This window comes from Curcuma longa, chromosome 19 (genome assembly GCF_044706935.1).
Source record: "Curcuma longa cultivar G26 ecotype Majalengka, Jawa Barat chromosome 19, ITB_CL_G26_1.1, whole genome shotgun sequence".
NCBI lineage: Eukaryota > Viridiplantae > Streptophyta > Magnoliopsida > Zingiberales > Zingiberaceae > Curcuma > Curcuma longa.
In genome coordinates, this window is record NC_133879.1 from 2,844,222 (window position 1) to 2,864,087 (window position 19,866).

At 36.1% G+C, this 19,866-nt stretch overlaps 1 protein-coding gene across 1 annotated transcript; it reads right to left on the minus strand.

The window, feature by feature from the left end:
• Positions 1-928: 928 nt before the first annotated feature.
• On the minus strand, positions 929-17,021 carry LOC141812742 (putative ubiquitin conjugation factor E4). The gene is made up of 9 exons (XM_074700741.1): positions 16,131-17,021; positions 15,184-15,388; positions 14,921-15,072; positions 14,576-14,843; positions 6,237-6,389; positions 3,351-3,554; positions 3,137-3,249; positions 2,945-3,059; positions 929-946 (listed from the first exon to the last, which is right to left on the minus strand). The coding sequence occupies exons 1-9, from the start codon at positions 16,976-16,978 to the stop codon at positions 929-931; spliced, it is 2,076 nt and encodes a 691-aa protein (XP_074556842.1). The 5' UTR covers positions 16,979-17,021.
• Positions 17,022-19,866: the final 2,845 nt, after the last annotated feature.

The window sequence follows — 19,866 nt, forward strand, 5'->3', positions numbered from 1 at the left end:
GAGTGGTTCTAAGTGGGACTTCACAATTTGGTGGGTGCTTTTTATGAAAATAAAATAAAAATATGAGGTCCTCCCTGCTATAATAAAATAAAATCTAGAGGTAAGATTTGAAAATTTTTCCAAGAAGATTGGGTGTCTGGTAGCTGGTCACTTTCTATATCAATGGATGTTACTTGTGCATTGAGGAAGCTTGTGCTTATGTGATCAAGCTTAATTGTATCTATTTGCTATCCAACAAGGAATTGAAAGAAAGTGATTGGCAAATAGGAAGCCTGATGGACTTGGTGCCATCTTTAATGGTGTGTGTGTGCCTGGAAATAAATTCATTTTGTCCTCATAAAGAACAGTCACAGAATCACAGTTAGATAGCGATACAATGCTGTTGTGAGATCTCTAGAAAGTTAAATATACTTTTTCTACATTATAAAAAGGTTGAATGCATGCTGACTGTTTAGTGGGGATTTTCATGCCCCCACTTGATTTCTGTATTATATTAGTTCTTGGATGTGCACTACCACTTTGAGTGCTTGAGTGGGCCAAAAAAGGCAGGGCAATAATGCAGGTGAGTGATGAAGAGATCAGTTTGGTGGAAGATGGTGATCTCCCTAACAGTATATTGCCTATTTATAGGTTAGGGGTTTCACTTTAATAACAAGATTAATTGCAGACAATAAATTTAAGCATGGATACAGTGTTAAACATCCAAACGCGAATAACAAATAAGCAGTTCACTCACAGCTGTGGTGCCAACAAAACTCAAACCCATTCAATCATAAGACATTCTACTCGCCTACAACGATCAGTTCATGTCGAGCAAATAAAATATATAGGAGAATGTGGCAGCCTCTCCTCGTCAAGTCTTTCCCCATGGGCTGAAGCATCACAAGATTTTGAGAATCGCTTTGGTGACTTGATGGGAGCACATTTTTCATGCTGTCTTTACGCTCTGCAAAGGAAAAGAGAGGATATGGAATAAGAGAGAGGAAAATGACAAAAAATTAGAGGAAATACATAATCTCCGGTTCTTCTTCTAACTGACATTGCACCTAACAATGGAAATATCTTACAATTTTATTAATATATGTTGGATTTTATCTCGGGATTTGATGGGTGACACGTTATTTTATAACACACGGATTAATATAATTAAACCTATTAAGATATCTAATTAATTATACTTGTGGGTGTGTATATATTATTGGATGTGAGTTTACATGTGTAGAATTCGTTAATCCGTTCTGTTATTAATGATGAATTGATAACATAATCGAGTCCATTACTATATCTAGGGCATGATTCCCATGGGATTGGGTAATAATTCAAGATCTCCCTGCTACCTATTGGTGAGGAGAGTACGGTGCTGTCATCCAAATCCCTACATAAGTTCTATGCCTTTTGGTTCTTTGTAGGATCACAAGATTTCGAGGATGATAAACGATGACAATTCCGCTGCATTTAGGTTTATTGTCTTTAATTTATCTAATTTAATTTTTATTGTAATTTCAATGTTACTAGATCATGTACATATTTTCTTGGTCAAATTCATGAGGATTAGAATTCTTGATAAGAAAATAATCTATCAAGTGGTATCAGAGTCACAGTTTGTTTCATCAATTTTATAGTGATAAAGTTCTAGATTTTCAACGTTTGGGTGAATTTGCACATGTTTTGTGTTAGATTTTGTTCTAACGCATTAAAATGATGTAATTTCATCATGATTTGGGTATAGAAAGCCGAGAATTTCATATGCTTTTTTGGAAAAACTGTTACGTTTGATCTTTAAAAAATGTGATAACTAATGGTCAATCAACTAATAAATTAGGTTAGTCAACTGATATTTTGAAAATTATGAATAGTAGGTTAAAAACTTAACTAAAGCATTCGACTAATCTCAATCAATTGACTACCATATGGGACCGGTCGACTATTGTGCTTGTAATCACGAACAGTAAGGTTTTTAGTTGATTGGGGCACTCAACTTCTTAAATAGTCGATTGTTGTTATGGTCCAGATGACTATTGTTCATGAGTTAAGAATAGTAAGTTTTCTCATCAACTGAGGCACTCAATTGATTTGCATTAGTCAACTGTCATTTGGGATCAGTCAACTGCTATTGTATAGATCGAGCATAGAATATTTTTAATTTAACAGGTGCACTTGACTATCTTGGCAGTCAACTGCCATTAAGGACTAGTCAACTATTCACACATAGGTCGTGAACAAAAGGCTATCTAGGTGATTGTAGCACTTGACTAACTCCCGTTAGTCAATTGTTATCAGGTATCAGTTGACTACTTTTATTTCATTCAAATTTTTAGATTTTCTTGAGTCTATTTATATGCATGTTACTAAATTGAACTAATACTATCACCAAAGTGAAAATTATTAACTACATTTAGTGCATTTAATATCGATAGATGCATATTTATACTAAAAGTAATTGAACCAAAGAAAAGTTACTTTTAATACACATATATATTTAAGAATAACTCACAACTAAGGAACAAATTTTGTACAATCATGCACATAATATGTAGATCCAAAGGAAAACATGTTAAGTGGTTGATTAAGATAATTGTGAGCTATAGACTCAGACATATGCTTATAGCTCATATAAATTGTTAATTGTGCTCATAATATGTGTAGGATCGAATTAAACGTTAGAAGGGGGATGAATAGCGCTTAAACGTTTTTCTCGATTTTCAAAAACTCGTACATTCGATTATCTAAATCAAAGTATTGCGATAGCGGAAGACTAAGTAAAGTAAAACAAGAGATAATTTTTTAAATGAATCTAAAATGGTCATGTTTTGCATAAAGCAAAAATGAAAAATCTTACACATGTTGAAGTGAGGAAAGGTGAATTAGAGCAAATCATTCAAAATAATAAAACCATGAAACAACTCCTGCAATATGAATATAAATAAAGAAAACAAAATGATACCTGCGTGTGTGAACCAGTGAATTCAATATCCACATAAAGTTTAAGAAGATTTCTAACTAGATAATCAAGAGACAACTGGTGTCCTTCAAATAGAGCAGCAGTAGCAGAAAACCCACTGTAAGAATTAAAAAATGTAAATGTATTGAGTAAAATTCTAGAAAGAAATTAAACTGACAGGAGTAAATTTCCAACCTTCTTTGTGGTATCCAACAATTCAGTACTTCAACCATTTTAGCTCTCAAATAAGGGTTCTTAACATAAGAAGGACTTGCCATGAACATAATTATGAAATTCAAGAAATCATCCTGGCAATGATATGAGCATCAATTGTTTTAGGTTCTTAATATGCAAGTTAGAAGTACAACGTATCAGTTATTGAAAATTGAAAACTGTTGAAGAAACTCACCAAGACAAATCCTTCCAAAGCCTTTGGGATTCTAGAAGTCAAAATAAGTAAGTCCATGGCATCATCAACAAAATGTTCAGGAACACATGCAAATTCCATGGGACAGGATGATGGCAGAGGCATCTTAAACCCACCGACAAGATCAACCAACCAAATAATAACCAATCTGCAGAATGTCAATGCCCGTTGTAGCAGTGCACCATCCTTGAGCACAAAGACAAGAAATTTCCATTAAGATTGCCTCACCTTGGGCAGGTGAAGTGATTACCATGGAACAAGAAAAAGATGCTTCTGCTATATTTAATTCATTGTCAACAAAAATAAAGGAAACATCTAAAGCAAAACCATAAAATTACAGCGTAATCAGCATCAACTATTGCTAATTTTGAGCAATATTAATAAGTTCAGGAAGTACTCCAACCAAATATGAAGAAACAAGATTATCTCAAATAAATAAAAAAAATCAATAAAGAGAACCATATTTAATTAAATCAAGATTCAATAATGAAAATGAATATCTAATATTTTAATAAAAAGTGGTCTGTTTGCAAAAACCCATGTGAAGGATGAAAAATATTATAGATTCTTCTTCAAGTTTGTAAACTTACCAATGGATTGTCAGATAAAAGAATAATGTTAAAGTTAAGGCTATGTTTATCCGCACAATAGGGAGAGGAGAGGAGAAAAAATCTGACCTAGTTAAATCTTCTTCATTGATGCAGAAGGCAATGAAAATTTACCCTCACAGGACACTGACCCTGCAGAACCAACTTTGCCACAAACCCTGTCCAACACTGCGCACACCGTTTAGACAGTATTGCATGCAACTGCGCACACACAATGGCTGCTCTTGACGCCAGCAGCTCAACACCCTCACCTGTCCCCTGCCCCGCCTGACACTCATGCCTGTCGATGCTTGTGCATGCTGGTTGTTGTCAAAGTTCACACCTACCTGATGCTTCTTCAACCTTGCCCCATCCGAACACTAAAGGGAAGTGCCAATCAACTTTTCCCTCCCTACCACAGAAATATTGGCCTAGTATTGAGCTGATGCAGCTCTAAGCTAAAATTGTTTCACAAAGAGTTTTCTCATCCTCCCCATTGCAAAATTGTACAAGCAAACCTTTATAATCCTCCCTTCTCTACCCGTGTTTAACAGAGCTTAAAGGTGTTTACACCCATTAATGGAATCCACAAAGAGGCACTTGCACCATAGTCTGTCCCTTCTTCTGTTGTTTATGTCAAATAGGGTAAGACAGAAAAGGCGATCAAAGCCTTTCTGTGGTTTCATTTCAGGAGCTTTTTAGTTCTACCTAAAATAAGGCAGGAGCAAGGGATCAAAAAGGAAAAAACTATGAAAATATTTATTTACCACACTCCACTTCGTTTGTGGCCTTGCATCCCACTCCAGTGTACCGCATCGAGCATCGAACTCGATCACCTCCTTGGGTTGCCATTTGGTGCTAGCATCAAACATCAGTCACATATCTAAACTCGTCCTCCACCTCTGCCGGCAAGAGGTCTAAGGTACAGGAGAAGAGCAAGGGAGACTCCCTTGTTGGACTTGAAGGGGTGACGAGGGAGAAATGGTGGTGGTGAGAATTGCATCACCGAGGTCATGATCACCGGCAACTACCACATGGATACTTGACAAGAACACTTGCTCCTAGCAACCTGTGTTTGAGTTGGAGCTCGTCGAAGAAGGTAGAGTAATCACCATCCCAAATGAATCCAATAGAGGAGCTTAATGAAAGGGTGGTGTGACCACGAGCAAGGCAACGTGGACGAGGAAGACAAAGGTAATCTTGTCATTTCTACCCTTCCCATTTCCTCTTCCACTACCCAAATAATTAAGCTTTATTACACCTCTCCGTCCCCTTTCCTTTTTCTCCTTTGCCTCTTTTCTCTCCAATTTCTCTCCAGAGTAAACAGAGCCTAAAACATGTAAACTACATACACATCTGAAGATGAAAACCAGTTAGCAATGCAGTTATTTTCAAAGCACTTCGACAGAAACCAGGTTCTTCATCCCTACTCTAGTCCATCAGAAACTTATAAGATTATTTAAGATCTCCTATCAGAACAATATTACTATGCATGTGACTCCAATTAAGTTGGTATCATATATAGAAATATTTCATTCTCATTAGAATAAGATTTAGTTGCAAGTCTAGAAAATGTAATGCCCTGGTTCTACAAAAGTGCATTACTGCTGAATATTATCTGTGAAATTCTTGAACTCCCTTGTTACTCATATTTGATTAAACAACCCCAAGAACAGTTTCTAATCACCATGTTAAAAGCATGCCTGTTATAATATATAACAATTATACATGTCAAACTTGCAACAGCAGCAATGACAGCACATTCCCTTTCTTCCTTCTTCTTCCTCTTCCTCTTTGTTTTTTACTCAAAAGTTAAATGACAATAATATTAATTTTGATAAATTGTCTTCTTTGGATGATAACACTAACTGCTGTGAGCTATTGCTATGGTACTATTGAATCAAAAGAATGAACACCAAAAACAAACTATAAGGTCCAAATCAATTTTTTTGTTAGAATTGTCAACTATCAAAGGGTACATTTTATGTATGAGTCTAAGTTTCTCAGTGCCATTCCCAATTCTTCCCTTTAGATTCTCTTTGTTATTTTAGAAATTTGACTAAACTAACATTAGATGAATGCTGCCAGTCTTCCAACCAAACAACTGAGCCTATTAATGAAATCAGAAAATGGAAAAAAAGGACAAACAAACAAAAAAATGCATGAAGAAAACAAGGTAAACATTTGTCTACAAACAGAAGGAATTTTAAAGAAACTAACAGCTATCTTGTGAGATAAAAACACCATGGTTCAACCTAAAGAATTGATGGGTCAAACATACTCGTAATAGTTGAGCTTCATAGCATAGCTTGTCCTGTGACAATATGTCGATTGCTTTCTCCAGACGCTTTATATCAGCCTCAAGTTGCGGAGAAGCTCCTTGTTCCCTCATGGCTTTGAAGGTCGATAATTCTTCTTCATACCTTCCCAATGTCTATCAGAAAATTTACAAAAGATTACCTAACACCTTTATAAAGAGAGAACAAAAGTAATACAAATGCTTACATGTACTTGCATATATTGGTGTAAACCAGAGATTTAAAAAATCTGCTCAGTACCACACAGCATGGATTGTATTTACAGGTCCATCGGTGCATAAACAGCCTAATTTTGGAGAGAACATGATTTAAAAGTGCAGGTATGCTACACTAGCATAGTGACAGTATGTAAATGCATAGTTTTGGGTTGATTTACTGGTCCGAGAGAGAGAACTGTGAGTTTGAAATATTATGCACTGACTATAATCATGTAGAATAATTACTATCAACAGGGCTGTTAAACCACATACTAGCAATCAAAAGATCCTACAGAAAGAAAGGTTACCCAACATCATTTTGTAGATGTTCAACTATCTAAGCTGATTCAGAGTTGTATTATGGATAAATATGCTTAATATACTTCATAGTTATTAAAGGCACTTGTCTGCCTGCACATGTGCGCCATAAGCATGCACCTTGTTGAAGAAAAGGAAGAAATCGATCTTGAGAAAATCGATGAAAATTCAACTATACAAATCTGAAATATATGATGATGATGATGATGTGATTCAGGAAGATGGTAAAGATTTTGATGATTTAGATATTTTTAAAAAATTAAATTTGAATTATGTGCATAATGTATTTATTTGCTAATGAATTTTATATTTACATTATTGTTTAATATTTTATGGACTATAATTTTGTTAGTAAAATATTTTGATAAAAATTTCTTATATATGTTTAAATTGTAAAAAATTATACCCAAAACGTTTTACTTCGGTAAGGCGTGCGCCTGACCTTGTGTCATGCGCTTCAGGTCCCATAGCACCTATGTGCTTTTGGACGTCCTGCGCCTTAAATAACTATGATATACTTGAACATTAGGATAAAACTATGTAGAGTGACTCTCAACAGATGTTAAACAGTAAAAAAAATTAATTTTTATTCCTGATTGCTTTTGACATATGTGATCAAGATACATGGTGGATAATTACAAATCAGCTTGCTTTGTCATTTCAGATGGAAATCCAAAATAGTTTGGACTCCAATTTTTTCCATCATATAACATATTTGGGATTCATTAATAGTTCCAACTAAACAGAAGAATAGAGGTCTATAAAAAGCCATGCAGTTGCTAATATTGCATTCAACTTAGGTTGGTACATGTATCTACTTTGACACGTGTTGTATTTAAACCTTTGTAATCTAAATTAATTCAATTTGCATGAATACTAAAAATGCATGTTTCCTTCAATGCGTTTTACTAAATGCAACTCAATATTAGGTGAATAATTCATGAAATAGTTAGAATCTGCCACTATTAATTACATAGTTCCCTTAGTGGTTGGAACCTTAAAAGGAGAGGTAAAAAGTGCAGTCATCAATGTAGTTAACTTTTTAAACTAAGCCATTGTTTACCCCCATTCAGAGGAGAGCAGAGGAGTGGATAGAGAGGAAGGGAGAAGGAACGATGTTTACTCATCTTCGTGGGAGGAGAGAAGATGAAGTAAAAAATGCAAATTTATCCTCATCTTCTCTGTTGGTGCAATTATGCCACAAGTGATCAAGTTGAATTGATGTGGCTAAAAAGGGTTTACGTTGGATTTATTTAGTGTTTATGATAAATGCATCAACCATGCAAGGTGTTGGTGCAATTGTGTCCCAAGTGATCCCATGTGAACTTGGATTTTGATGTTTAGGCAAGGAGCTTAAGTTAGGCATTGCTCTATGATTTAATATATGTGTTTGAGTGTGTAGAGACTACGAGAACTTACATGGAGCTTGGAGAGCTCATTAGTTTGGCATTGCGAAAGTGGCACACTCAATGGCTTGGAGGTCTAAAGAGATCGAGAAGGATGGTATGAGACATATTAGGGACCATAGAACGAGAAGCATTGAGTTGGAGTTGGAGTAGCTTTGAAGCATTGACCTAATGTGACCAAGTTGGTGTTGGAGTAGCTTTGAAGTATTGACCTAATGTGACCAAATTGGCATTCGATAGCTCGAGGTCCGTAGAGATCATAGAAAATTGCATAAGGTAGACTAAGGGTCCCGAGGGACTACAAGGCGAGGAGCATCAAGGCAAAAAGGATGATAATCGATGGAGGCGAACTCCATAGGTGAATGAGTGAAGAATGGTATGTGGAGGAGCCATGGGCTCGTGCGCATCCAAGAAACCAAGTGACCTCATAGGAGATGGCCAAGGGCGAAGTCAAGTTGCAATAGTAAGCCTCCTTGTAAGCTGTTAGTGTTAAATGACTTGTACCCATAGGGGACAAGACTATAACTAAACATAAGCAAACTTGACTTTACATAGTAAAGGTCTGCAATCGACTCGACTGGTGATGGACAACATTTGACTAGTGACGGGAACCCAATACCCCAAATAAATTCAAGGTATGTGCAATGACCGATCGATTGGTGATGGGATCTAGTCAGTTGGTAGTTGAATCGACTAATAAAACATACAGTTGACCGCTAATCAAAATTCTAAAGTTATAATAAACTAGAATTTGTGGTTTGGGACAGTCGATTGGTGTTGAATTCGAATAGACTAATACATCAGTCGATTGTCGATTGGACAATCGACTGATCCAAGAAGCTAAGAGATAAAATGATTCTATTCATAGTTGAATTGATTGGGCATCAATCATCTGGCGATAAATTTCCAATTGATTGATGGACCACATGAAAAGTTGAAAAAAGCCATTGTTACGCAATGATAGTAGGATCATAAGGACCAACCATCTAATGAAAGAGCAGTCGATTACTCGACAACAAATACACTTTTAGCAAAGGATTTGAGGGCTATAAAAAGAGACATGGTGGAGGTATTAAAGGCTAGTGAAATAGTGTTGGTTAAACCTATTAGAAGCTTTGTAACTTGAGCCAGTAGTTGACCAAGAAGGGAAAAAAAATATTGGCTTTCCGAGAGTGATCCACCAACAAATCATGACCGTGGGAGTAGAAGCTTCGAGATATTGAACCACATTAAATAAATGTGTTAGTGATTATGGTAAGTATGATTATTTATGTTGTGTTTTACACTACTTAGTTTTTCTTGTTAAAATCACAATTGCATGTGTTCAATTGTTATTTACCCCCATTTAGGGGTTATCCTATCCCCCAATAAGTGGTGCGGGTCCTATCTTCTTTAGACTAACTACTAAAAGGGTAAAGTAAAGATGACTAGAGAGGCAAGAAGACTTCCATTATGCGGCATGAAGTGTAAGATCCCATCATACCACAAAGATTTTAAGTTTTGAAATATTTGGTGGAGTGTTGGTTTTCAATCAAGGAAGGAGTTTTGCCATGTTTTTGGGGTACATACAACTTAGAGATAGAGAGGGCAAGAAAATCTCAAGAAAGGATTGGACGAAACACCAAATTGAGCTTTACGAAGGGAATAAGAAGATTTGGGAATGGATCAAGTGGGGAACCATCCACCTCTTCAAGAGATGAATCAAAGTCCCAATCAATTGAGGAAGATGTTTTGGAAGCTTAACCTTCGAGTACCACCATCAGCATAAGTCAAAGGAGCACATTGTGTGCTATAGTTGCAACAAAGAGGGATACTATAAGAAAGAAGTTCAAGAAGGATGAAATTAGTATTTAATTGTATAGGATGCCAAATTAGTTGATGCAATAGATGCATTTCAGTTTTGGTTTGGCAATCCATTAAATGAAAGCCAAAACCAGGGCTTTAGGTCAAGGTTCATTTGGACAATTTAGCTAGTTTTGGATTTTATGTCAAACGTGGAATTGGTAAGGATTGTAGGTGAAAACCCATTTGTCACAAGGATTTTAGGTGAAAACCCATTTGTCACAAGTAGATGTGTGTTAAACAAACCTCTCTACAAAATTTGAGAATCTTTAAAGGTTTATGAAATTTCTAGGTGTGTTATTGAAATTAGTTCGGATGAGTATTTGAGAAACAACACTTAATGACACTACTAGTCATCAGTTGACTAGAGAAATGTAGGCAATCGACTAATATTCTAGTATGAGAGATCAAACAATTTAATCATCTCTCAGAGCAGTTGGCTGAGGACTGATTTTCAGTCAACTGTTATGTGCTAAAAATGTTAAAAATAAGGTTTCAACTTGGGGAAATGGCTATAGACTTGGTATTTATATATGAAATTCAATGAGGGATTTGAATAAAAGTAGAGGGTCATTAAAGATACATGAGAACAACATTTACGACATGCTGATGCATCTTTTTGATGTGTAAAAAAGGGGGAGAGAAGAGAAAAGATTTAAGTGGGAAACCTTGTTCTCCTATTTTGTAGATTCTTCTATGTTGGGATTAAGAGGAACCTAATTTGAAATTAGAGGGGGATGTGAGTAAAGGTTATGGGAACCTTGTCCTCCTCTAACTGTGGTTTTTTAAAAATTCCTAGCTCTAACGAGAGTTTAGGAGAACGATCTAGGTCCCAGTGCACGGTATTGCAATCAAGGCATATGAATTAGCATTTTATTGTTGTTCTGATTTTCCTAACTTAAACGTATTGTTGAACATCAAAAATAAAAAATTGTGGGTACAACATATCCCAAGCAGCCCGATGTGACCTTATATTTTTGATATTTGAACAAAAGGTTTAAATAAGACCCTCTTATTTGATGTGTGTGTTTGAATATGCAGGGACTACAAGAACACACATGCAACTTAGAGAACTCATTGGCTTGGTGTAGCAAAGGTGGCACGCCTAGCGGCTCGAAGGTGCAAAGAGATCGAAGAAGGATAGTATGAGATAACCAAGGAATCACTAGACGAGGAGTACTAAAGTGGTGCTGGAGGAGCTCTAGAGCATTGACCCAGCAAGGATAGGTTAGCAGCTTAATGGCTCGAGATCTCCGTAGAGATTGAAAAAGATTGCATGAGACAAACAAAGACACTACAAGACGAGGAGCCTCGAGGTAGAGAGGGCACCAACTAGTGGAGATGGAGACCATAAGGGGTGAAGGATATCATGTAGAGGTGTTGTGGGCGGGCTCATGCACATATGAGGGATTGAATAACTTAAGGGGACGAGTGTTGAGTGACCAGTATCAAAGGGGGACAAGAGTATAAGTTAACATAGGCAAACTCAACCTTAAAATTGATCATAGTCAAAGTCAATAATTGACTGGTAATGGGCAACAATCGATTGATGACCAAGAAACCCAATATCTCAAATAAATTCACGATATGTGAGATGAGCAGTCGACAAAACTGGTGGTTGAGTTGACTAACAGTCAACTGCTAACTAAAACTCCTAGTTGTGGTAAAGTAGAGTTTATAATTTGGAGCAATGGACTGGTGTTGAATTCTAATCGATTGATGGATTAGTCAACTACGTAGTTGACTAGGTTCAAGGAGCCAACCAAAAGAATCAGTTCATGGATAAGCCAACTAGGCAGTCGACTAATGGCCTGCATGGAAAGAAAAAAAATATATCATTGTGCGATAATAGACGAATGGCGAGGACCAATCGACTGATGAAGGAGTAGACGACAGTTGGGCGACAAAAATACTTACAACAAAGGATTGAGGGCTATAAAAAGAGACTCGGTGGAGGCATTAAAAGCTAGCAAAATAGTGTTGGTTAATCCTATTAGAAGCATTCTATCTTCTCTTGTGCTCTTCCTTCTTGTACTTTTTGAAATCTTATGAGTTTGTAAGAGATTTCTCCACCTCTGATAGTTGACCGAAAAGGAGAAAGCATATTGGCTTTTCACGAGTAATCCACCACGTGGATCATAGGTTGTGGAATAAGAGCCTCGAGATTGTTGAACCATGTTATAAATGTGTTTGTAATTTTGGTAAGTGTGATTGTTTATGTTATGTTTTGCGTTGCTTATGCTTTGCTTGTGACCATGCTATCATCAACGAGAGTCTTTTAGAATCACACTTGCAAGTGTCCAATCGCTATCCCCCCCCCCCCCCCCCCTCCCTCTCTAGCTCAGTCATTCAATCCCCAACACAAGGTTTAAGTGATCTTTAAGGCCCTTGTAAGGTTCAAATTACTCATGTTTTGCTCTTGACTAGAATGATGCATTGTTGATGTTTCGGTCTTGACTAGAATGATACTATTACCATACCATGCCAAACGTTTCGATTTATACGTCAGTGACAAATTGGAAATGGAATGAGAAAGGAAATAAAGTAATAAATAAATAACACAATTACATTATTATGTTTAAACTTTATTTTCCAAAAAGAACATGATTATCTTATATGGAGACAAGCTAGAAAAAAAATAACATGATTATCTTAATTCATCTTCACCTATGTTTTAGCTCAGAGGTATCGAGTGTTGCCATGAAATAATACTCATTAATATGATTGACACAAAGACATAGGAGATATTGTAATATCAAGTTTTGGTAATTAATCAACCTAACACATTTCGACTATTTCACTCAACATTATAGAAAATTTCAAACCATAGCCCTTTGATTTCAAAACTTTTGTAAAAACAATCCATAGTTGCTTGAATTTTCTACTACAAGAAAATGGTGTTATGAAAACGAATAATCATGTGCTCTAAGAGATGACCTGATCTATACTAAATGAGTGTTCATTACCTGGTTATTTTTGGATTAAAACATTTCATACCACATATAAAAAGGGTTTTATGTACTATTTTAGTAAAACCTCCTTATGAGATTTGATACAGGAGAGCGTTATAAGTACTCTAGGTCAGCGCATTTGTTGCAAGGTACACATCCTAAATACCAAGGACTATCTATGAATATTTTTAGTAAAAAAGGATGAAGACAATTTTGTTGGATACTTTTTATCAAGGTTTATCATGTTCATAGTAAGAGGTCACTTAAGATTAAAGAGCCATCCAACATCATATTTAGTGAATCTACTCAAGTGTATCCTAGGCATTCACCCACGAATTCAATCATTAAAGATAAGTGGCCAAGAAGCTTGCAAATATAAACATTAGAGAATAAGGCACAAGCATAATCATATGAGGAACTAATGAAGGTGAGAAAAGATCGAGGAAGAGGTTGAACCCATCTTCTCTCTTGACGAAGCAAAAAAAAAACAAATTTATCCTCATCTTCTCTCTTGGTGCAATCATGCACCAAGTGATCAAGTTCAACTACTTGTTCTTATGTGGCTCACAAAGGCTTTTAGATTTATTTTGTGTTTCTAATAAATGCATCAAGTGTGCAAGGTTTAAGTGATTATGATGGAGAGTTTGAGACCCTTGTAAGGTTTAAGTGTCTCTTGAGCATTGTTGATGTTTGAGACCCTTGATGTTTTAGTCTTGACTAGAAGGACACTATTCTAGTACCTACTAATGTTACAACATATAATGTCAGTGGCAAACTAAAGGTGAAAGGAGATAAAGAAAAAAAATAAGTGGAAGGAGATAAAGAAAAAAATAAGACAACTATATATTTAAATTCAAACTTTATTTTCCATCAACAATGATATGATTCTTTACATTATCTTGTATGGACAAGCTAAAAAATAACAACATTATCATAATTCATCTTGACCTGTATTTTAAAACCTTGTTTATATATCTTAAAGCATCTCTTTTTTCTTAAAACCTGTTTATATAAAAGCATCTAAGACTTGTTGAGGCAATTATTATCTCAATAAATCAAAGTATTTTAAGTAAAGGTCAATTTTTACATTATTATATATTTATAGATGGCCAATAAAATCCAAGCCCACATGAGGGAGCAAGGATATAAATTTATAAATTGGGTCTCACCTAATAGCTTAAACTTTTTGGATAAGTAGTCATTATATCAAACTTAACAAAATGCATTATCAGAATTATAGGCATAAACAACAACAAAACAGATTGCAATACTTGACATAGCAAGAAACCAAATACATTCAATTTCTTGCAAATAATTATAAAAGCTCTAATGCAAGCACGGTCCTTTTTCATATGTTTGTCCAATGTATAAAGAAACCAGTGATTGCCAATTGAACATTTGCACTTAAAAAAAGATAATTCAAACAAATTGCAAGCCTAAATAGAAACATCTGCACATGTAGAAATCTGAAACAACTGGGAAGTGTAACCACATAGATCCAACTAAGGTATATTTGGTAAAGTCGTCAACAATCACTAGCATTACTAGTGCCATGGATAGAAAAGAAGGAAAGTATTCTAAGACAAACCTGAACAAGGTGTTTGAAGTCTGAAATTGCTTTCATCAGTCCCAAGTTAAGTACCCTTGCAGTCATAAAGAAACACTCACAGATAAAAGAATATTTCTCCTTTCTTGTATGACTCTGCAATGGTTTCAGCTTGAGAGTGGAATTATCACTATCATTGCCCGTGCTGGTGCCTTCTTGAGCATCCATATCATGATTATTCTTCCAGGAACTTTCATTCTCTAACCATGCTGAGGCTTCTTCAGATGATGCATACAGGGCTGTCAGTTGTCTAAGCACAACCAAGTGCAATAATTAGATGCAAGATATAGACAAATCAACTATCACAATCAATTTTCTTGGACTCACGTGAAATCTAAACGAGTATTATGAAATAAATATTTAGGATTAATTTTGTCTCTCTTTGTTACAGCACCATCCAGAAAAGGTTCACAAAGGTGAATCATTACTGAACTAAGGTTCACAAACATTCCAGAGCTGGCAGATGACAATGGATCCACCTGTAACATGATTGACAAATTACTACCAGTTAAGAATAATAAACAGATAAAAAAAAAAAGTAACAGAAGAGAGACATGGAGAAGAGCTGAATTTTAATTCAGGAAGATTACCTGCATGCGAGACCTTGCTGAATTTTTCTTGATCACTTCTGCAAGATATTCTAAAACTCTTTCTCGTGTATCTATATTTTTTAGTAAGATGAGGAACACCTCTCCAAGGCCATCATACAAACTATTCATGACTGTCTTGATTGTTGTAAAAGATGACAACAAATCAGCAGGCCGACGATTAGTTGCTTCCGAGAAACATTGTTGTCTGTGATATTTAACAGAATCTCATTAGATGAAAAGGTTTATTTATCTATAAAACTAAAAAATTAAACAAGAAAGTTAGTTAAAAATTATAGTGAAACACTCAGACAACTGCTAAGCAAACATACCAGAAAATGCTTCTTGCTTAACACTGAACATAAGATAGCAATCACAATTTTTCTAAGAAAAGCTTGCAAGCACAAATGATCAAAACAACTTCTGGAGTTAAAAAGTGAAAAAGCTCAAAAACGATAAAGGCAGGTTACATTTGAATAAAAAAACAAATAGAAATAAAATACTAACACAATAGCCAAACAATATAATAGGAAAGAGAGACTTAATCATTTCTTTGTACAATATGCACTAATTTTCAGAACATGCAATACACCACAACTATAATCATATCAGGCAAATATATCAATGTACCAGAGATGCGCCATCCCCAACAAATTCAGAACACAATATAGCAATGAAGGAATGATCTAGGAAGTTAAATTTTATGCAGTGAATTTAAAGAAAAGGACTAAAATGCAAGTAAAACAAGTAAAGATATCCAAAAAAATGTTAGAATTGGAATTAGTATCTCATAAAATACAAATCCCTTTCCCCTATATGTTGTTAGGGTAATGTCCACATGATATTCAGACTGTATAATTAACATGGATATAATTAAGAAGGGAGAAGAAAATCCACCAATGTGCTTCTACTACAAACATATATGTGAAAAGTTCAAAGATTTGACTAACCCAACATCTGGTATACTCTTAAATTCCTTAAAATCAGGCAATGCACTGACATGGAGAAAAGCTCCTAAAATACTTTCTATCTCAATTACCCTCCCTTCGCCAATCAACAAATAAGTCTCTTTAGGTATCCATCTTGAGTGATTCACCAAAGCTTTGGCACAATTAGGATATTTAACCAATAGAAGTAGTGCTCTCAGCGGCTGCTGGAAGTTCCCTAATGCTGAGACTCTGTCCACACTCTTCTTCAGTTTCTCAAATAAATCCTTTAAAACCGGTTCCAAACTGTCATAGTCGCCGTCCCTGAAGAATTCGTCAATAAAACCTGGAGGGCAATCGAATCCACTGCCCAAACTATCACCTCCAAACCCATCTATCCGGGTTGAGACCTCCGAGAAGATCATCGACATCAGATCAGACGTCGCTGAAGAACCGGACTGCCCAGACATCATAAACATATCCGGGTTCCCCGCTTGGATCCTACAATAAGAGATGACCATCTTCCGCGCTTGCTTGATGGCGGACTCAATCTCCGATCTAACGGAAGCGTCCTTCATCGAAGCAACCTTTTTCAACTCATCACAGGCGCGGCGGTAGCAGCCTACCAAATAGCGGAACGGAGGCTCGGCGGAGGGGAAGTCGCCAGAGAGCCGATCGATGACGACCCTCTCCATCGTATCTCGGGAAAGGACGAGAAGTTTGCCCTCGCTAAGGATCTCGGCTGCCGTGAGCTCCAGAAAGACGATTCTAGGGTCATTCTGAGCAGGCTCTTGAAGGGCGACTTGGAAGATTTTACGGAGGAGGATGTCCTCGATCTCCTGCGGTGATCGCTGAGGCTTCTTCGCCGCCATTAGGAGGATGGAGGAGGGTCAGAAAGGGGATGATACTTGGAATTGAAGAAGGGAAGCTGCGAGTCTGGGTTTTACCGGCAACCAGGCAAACACAGGAGACGGAGTCGTATTATACTACAGTGGGTTCGACCGGTCGAGTCGGTTGTGATTTTAATTTTACCAATAGCAACCTTTTTCAAAAAACACATTGCATAACATATTTACATAATTTTTTAAACAATAAAAAATATTAATATACTATTTATTTATTTATTTTTACTTTAATAATAGAATGACATTGATGCCGGAAAACTAAAACCCATATTATCGTATAAGTTTAGTGATGCATTCGGGGCATAACTGAGTTGATTACAATAGAATAGACTTATTGAAGTGGACAAAAATCGAATTTCGATGAAACCGAGATAATACCTTCTTCCATCATGGTCAATTGTAATTTCTCGATTTATTTCCTTACAGATAATCGTGTGAAATTGTTGAAATGATAAATTCTATCTTTTACTGAAGAAGTACAAGTTTAGTGGTAAGTTCAAGTAAGCTATCCAATAGCTTATTCCTTTATTGAATCTGTCTAATTTTTTAAAACAACACTTTTTTTAATTTATCATTTTTATAATTTTTAAATAAATAAATAAAGTATTGAATTATAATTAATTAGAATACATCAAAATCCATTAGATATGTGTAAAAATAAAAAAAAATATTTATTAAAAATGGAAATTGATTTAATTAAATTATAATTGAATCAAATTTGATTGAGTTAAATCTATTCAATTGATTTAGAATGAATTATATAATTTTTAAAAAAAATCTATTATCTTCATTTTTTGTTTATTTTTTTCACAATTTCTTTCTCACCGCCTTACACTCAAATTTCAACATGCTAGTTCCTTCCTAATCTTTTTTTTTCTTCTCAATCATAATTTAATTAATTTTATCTTTTTTCAACAGTGAGTTTCTTTCCCAGGGCTTGGGTCAACTTCTTCTTTCTGACAAGTGAGACCTTTCCCCCTCTCCTACTGCCTCTATAAAACCGTAAAACAGTCATTTAGCTCATCCTTATTCGTTCTGTAATTGGCATAATTGAAATATTGAAACTGTTGTAATATGGGACGATTCTTTTCTATGAATTTCTCTCTACTTTCTACGTGAAAGTTGTCAAGTATGTTTGTTGTCTATGAAGATAATGGAAATAATTCTATTTGAACAAATTTCACGTATGTGTATGTTATAGATTTGATATAACGATTTCCTGCGTGGCTATCACGTGATTGCACGTCAGATTTAACCGTGAAATATATAGTATTCCGTCCCCACCCTGCCGCTGCTGTTGCCGCCGCCCTCGCCGTACCCAGGGCCGGCTCCTAGGGCCCCCTTTTAATTGGGGCCCAACTTTCAATATATCAATATATATATTAAAAAATAAAAATTATTAAAATAAGTTTATTAATTGGTTTAATCGATTAGAGTCCCGAAAACCCCTTAAAATTCTCAAAAAATTCTAAAAACCGTTCACCTTCCTTCCGCTCTGAAATATGAATCCCCGATTTGAACCGAAATTTCCAAGTCGCCGTTCGCCTTCGCCTTCGCCTTCGCGCCGGCCTGTGGCCTGCGCGGCTGCGCCTTCGCCCAGCCCTGCCCTACGAGCCCTTCGCCCAGCCCTGCCCTACGAGCCCTTCGCCCGGCCCTGCGCCGTCGCCTTTGCCTTCACCCGGCCCTGCGCACCTTTCGCCCCGCCGGCCGGCCCTGCGCCTTCGCGACTTCGCAGCTTCGCCCGGCCCTGTGCACCCTTCGCCCGACGGCCCCGACCCTGTGCCAGTGCGCCTTCGCCTTCGGCCGGGCCTGCGCGCGCTTCGCCTTCGCGCCTACGGCCTACGCCTTCGCTTTCGCGCCCTAACCCTTCGGCCTTCTCGCCTTTGTCGGTGAGCAATGATTTTTTTTATTAAATGATCTTTATTATTTTATAAAATGACTTTTATTATTATGATTTATTTCATCATTAAATTGCTGGCATGTTTTGATGATTCAACAATCAGACTAATTACTTCATTTAATTTGATCAATGACGAGATAATTCTGATTGAAAAATGGAATGAAAATATAATTTTCATGTTCATGAACGAATTGAATTAAGAAATAAATATATATTGATAGAATATGTAAATAAAATATTATAAATTGATCTTTCTTCTGCCTATTAAATAATTTTTTAGGGTAAAAATTAATGTATCTGATTAATGATTAATGTATGTGTTTCTTCAGGGTGAAAAGTTTTTAGAAAGTTGAAAGTCTTGAGGGCTTATTTTTCAAAATTAAAATTAATAAAGTCTTATTTACGTTCAACTATGTCTCAAGAAAGATTAAATAATTTAGCAATGTTATCAATTGAAAAAAATTTATTATTAAAACTTGAATATGAAAATTTAATTAATAATTTTGCTTCTAAAAAAGCAAGAAAATTTAATTTTATATAAAAAATTTATTTTTAAAATTAATATTTTAATTTATTTTAAAAAAAATTTAAATCCATCATTGTCGATCACAAGTCCGAATAAAAAAGGGTGAGAGAAATTTTTTTTAAAATAATAACAATTATTTTTTAAAAAAATTGCCTAGGGCCCCCCGTAGGCTTGAGCCGCCCCTGGCCGCACCGTCCGGCTACCGTCGGCTGCCGGCTCAGGTGCAATCGATGCATCGTTCGTCGGCGCTTCAACTGTCGTCAAATTCTGACTAAATTATGACTGGAATCCGACGCAATTTGGTCGGAAACTCGGCCGACAGTGACGAGCGCCGGATTCCGACCAAATAACGATCAGATTCTGGCCAAATCGCGACTCTCCGACCGAGGAAGGATCGACGTGCGACGCCGGTGGCCGGTCTCCGACCGT